The following is a 3455-nucleotide window of genomic DNA, read 5'->3' as shown; positions in this document are numbered from 1 at the left end:
TTGCCAATAAATCCAAGGACCAAGAGCGTTATCGAGCTCTTCATAACATCGCCGTTTATCAGGTAGTAAGGCGCTGAAACAGATCTGAAAGGAGGAAGGAGAGTCTAATGAAGATCTCCATCAGCGGCGCTCAATGAGCTACCTGCCCCCTACCTGCCCATTCATAGCTATTCATAAGCGTGACTTGAATCCATATCAAACGGGACAAAGGAGGTCCGTCCTCCGTGAGCAGATGCTACTGCAGCTTTTGGAAGACAATCTGCATGCCATGCTGTGGCTGCAAGGTGAGCACGACGGTGGGCGCATGTGCGTAGGCGGATGAGACATGGAAGGAGAAGCGCTGGAGGAGGAGGGACAGCACAAGCTTGGCTTCCAGCAGCGCGAATGTCTGTCCAACGCAGATACGCGGACCCATCCCAAAAGGCATGAACGCCGAGGGGTTGCTGGCAGCCTTGGCGATGCCCTCGCTGAATCTTTGTGGGTTGAACTCGTTGGCGTCAGGCCCCCAATACTTGGCATCGTGATGCAACGCTATGATCGGCACCACCGCCACTGCCCCCTTGGGTATGACGACGTCCTCGCTTAACTTCAGCTCCTTGTTGCTTGCCTTCCTGAACAGCTCTGTAGCTGGCGGGTAAAGCCGCAGCACCTCATTCAGCACCATCCCAACCTGAGCCATCAACCCAACACAACCCTTCAATATCAGGAAAAAGTATGCATCCCATCAAGTTGACCCTGTTGCAAATGCGATCCGTTTTGGGATTAAAACCGTGAGGTACTGGCTTGAACGAGAGAGAGAGAGAGAGATAGAGAGAGAGAAAAGAGAGAAGCTCCTCACAATTTTCAGACTATTGAGCGAGTCTGCCTTGGGCTCGTCCTTTCCGCACACTGCAAGAACCTCTGTCCTCGCTCGCTCCTGCCACTCCGTGTGCGTGCCCAACGCCATGAGCGTCCATGTTAGCAATGTAGATGTCGTCTCGTGGCCTGCGAAATAGAACGTCTTGCATTCGTCCACCAAGTCGGCAACGCTCATGGTTAAGTTCATCTTCCTCTGGTCCCCTTTCACATCCTTCTTGTTGGCGGCCATCATCAATCCCAGCAGATCGTTTCCGTAGAAGTTGTTTGAACGGCCCGCTTCGGCTGCGGCCATGCGACTAGAGATCATTTTCCGCAGTTTGTGTTGGATTTCGCGATCTAGACTCCACCGGTAGCGATTCGTTGAGGTCGGGATGAATCTGTACATATAGTTTGGAAACATTCAGCGACCACCCATTTCGAGAAATACCCGCAGTTAGTACCGACTTCAACATGATTCAGGGCGAACAAAATGATAGACCTTGATCCTGGAATGTATACGCTCCGCGCAGCCTTGTCGACAAGAATCTGTTGCTCGTGTTGTATCGCAACCACCCGCTTGCCTTCTGCGTAGCTGCTGCCGAAGGCCGTGTGTGAAATGACGTCTGCCGTTAGATTGGTAAACTCCTCATGCACATCGATTTCCTTGCGCCCTGACGCTTCTCGTTCAATGTCGGCTGCCCACCTATCCAACATAGAGGTCGTGCAAGTCGCCATAATCGGCGTCATAGCCTGCAGCCGATCGGATTATTAGTACTCGGTTGCGCGCAACCAGTCAGCAGGAGCAGATCTTTATGGTTCACGCACCTTCAGCTTCTCCAGATGGAAGGCTGGGTTCACTATCCGCCTGTGGTGAGCCCATAATTCTCCTTCGAGATTCACCAGCCCGTTGCCAGTCAAGTCTTTGTTATCAGGCCTTCGTTCTAGTTTCCGGTTATGCCCGAGCAAAACTTTCCGAGCGTGCTCCGGCTTTGTCACATATATTCGCGCTTGAGAACCAAACCAAAAGAAAAACGGGGCGCCTACAGAAGAAAATGCATTTTCCATTTTCCGTCAACGAACGGCCTTACATGAGCTAGACACACACAGCAGCATATCACTGGCATAAAGCGACTAATTACCAAGAAACTTCTGTGACCACGAGAAGTAATGGGGGAGAACGCGTGGTACAATGTCGTGAGATAGCTCAGGCATGGGAGATCTGCGAGCTTGTTCGCGCAAAGCAACCATATTTGGAACGTTTCCGCGGAAGAAACGATAAGGCAGGCCTTTGAACCCCTGAGCTTCAAGGGCTTGCTTCGTTTCAAGGACCTTCAAGCACAAGGACAAAAGCGGCCTCCATACTAGTAGTGTAAAGGCCAGTAGCAGTGCTGTGATCATCGGAGGCAGCAAGCCGGCCATAACGAAAGCAGTGTGTGTGATCTCGTATGATCCCACGAAGGGTGCGCGCACTTTTTGTGTGTGTGTGTGTGTGTGTCTCAGACTCACACTCTCTGATTACGATGCGTTGAGAAGACAAGATGGAACTAAAATGACAGAGCTAAAACACGACGACGCACTTTATATATAGCCTATAGGCATGGTCAGCTCAGTTGGAAGCTTTCATAGAGAGAATCTAGACGCCTTTTCTCCCACGTGTTGAATCCCAGTAGGCAGGATCTTAGCTTCAGCGAATGGATTCCCCTGAGGTTCTAGAACACGCCCTCTCACCTTTTGAAACACGAACACGCCCTCTCACTTTAAACACGGGAGCTAGAGTTGGAGGCTTTTACTCTACAAGAATGGTTCTCTCGTCCCTAAGGGCGTTTACACACTATGGCTGCCGCCCAAGCAATAAATGAATCTGCATGCACGAGGTATGTTCCCTATCTCGTATGATCCCACGAAGGGTGATGTGATCATCGGAAGCAGCAAGCCGGCTATAACGAAAGCTATTCCTTGACTCGTATGATCCCACGAAGGGTGCACGCTCTTTTTGTGTGTGTCTCTCTCTCACACTCTCTGATTACGATGAGTTGAGAAGACAAGATGGAATTGAAATGAGAGAACTAAAACATGATGACGCGTTTTATAGGCATGGTGGTCAATGCATGGCAGTCCTAGAATAGACCTTTTTAATTTTAGCCTTTTTAGCTCAGTTGGAAGCTTCCATAGAGAGAATCTATTCCCTAGAGGTTCTGGACGCCTTTTCTCCCACGTGTCGAATCCCATTGTATGAAGTATGCAGGATCTTAGCTTCAATAAATGGATTCCCTTGAGGTTCTAGAACACGACCTCTAGGCTCTCACCTTTCGAAACATGGGAGCAAGAGTTCGAGGCTTTTACTCTACAAGAATGGTTCTCTCAGCCCTGAGGGCACTATGGCCGCTACCCAAGCAATAAATGAATCCGCTGCCCTAAGGTGGGCGACCTTGCGCTTGGGCATGCTAGTGTGTAAACGCCTTGAGATTCATATAGTAGAATGATGTAAGGCTTCTTTATTATTACTTGACTAATGCTTATTAAGCAATGGACATAGGTGCATGTTGTTCATGTGACAGAAAAACATGGAGGGCACCTCCGATCTACTCATGCAAGTAGCTCCCTTTCTATTAACAGAA

The 3455-nt window shown here is 49.7% G+C and overlaps 1 protein-coding gene across 1 annotated transcript; it reads right to left on the bottom strand.

Moving 5' to 3' along the window:
- Positions 1 to 218: 218 nt before the first annotated feature.
- LOC147888595 (cytochrome P450 734A1-like) lies at positions 219 to 2285 on the bottom strand. Its single transcript, XM_087392584.1, has 5 exons — positions 1977 to 2285; positions 1663 to 1877; positions 1337 to 1587; positions 839 to 1235; positions 219 to 670 (listed from the first exon to the last, which is right to left on the bottom strand). Exons 1-5 carry the CDS (start codon positions 2254 to 2256, stop codon positions 236 to 238), a joined length of 1578 nt encoding a protein of 525 aa, XP_087248710.1. The 5' UTR covers positions 2257 to 2285; the 3' UTR covers positions 219 to 235.
- Between the last annotated feature and the right edge of the window lie 1170 nt (positions 2286 to 3455).

This window comes from Dipteris shenzhenensis, chromosome 21 (genome assembly GCF_047967505.1).
Source record: "Dipteris shenzhenensis isolate YYH24624 ecotype China chromosome 21, Dip_SZ_1.0, whole genome shotgun sequence".
Taxonomy (NCBI): Eukaryota; Viridiplantae; Streptophyta; class Polypodiopsida; order Gleicheniales; family Dipteridaceae; genus Dipteris; species Dipteris shenzhenensis.
The sequence above is the reverse complement of the archived record's forward strand: the minus strand, read 5'-3'. Positions and strand labels throughout refer to the sequence as shown.

Excerpts from the sequence above, each read along its gene's own strand:
- LOC147888595 (XM_087392584.1), bottom strand. The coding sequence starts at position 2,256 with ATGGCCGGCTTGCTGCCTCCGATGATCACAGCACTGCTACTGGCCTTT. Across the intron at positions 1,588-1,662 it reads TCCATCTGGAGAAGCTGAAG|GCTATGACGCCGATTATGGC; the intron begins GTGCGTGAACCA and ends GATCGGCTGCAG. Across the intron at positions 671-838 it reads CGCTCAATAGTCTGAAAATT|GTTGGGATGGTGCTGAATGA; the intron begins GTGAGGAGCTTC and ends TTGATGGCTCAG.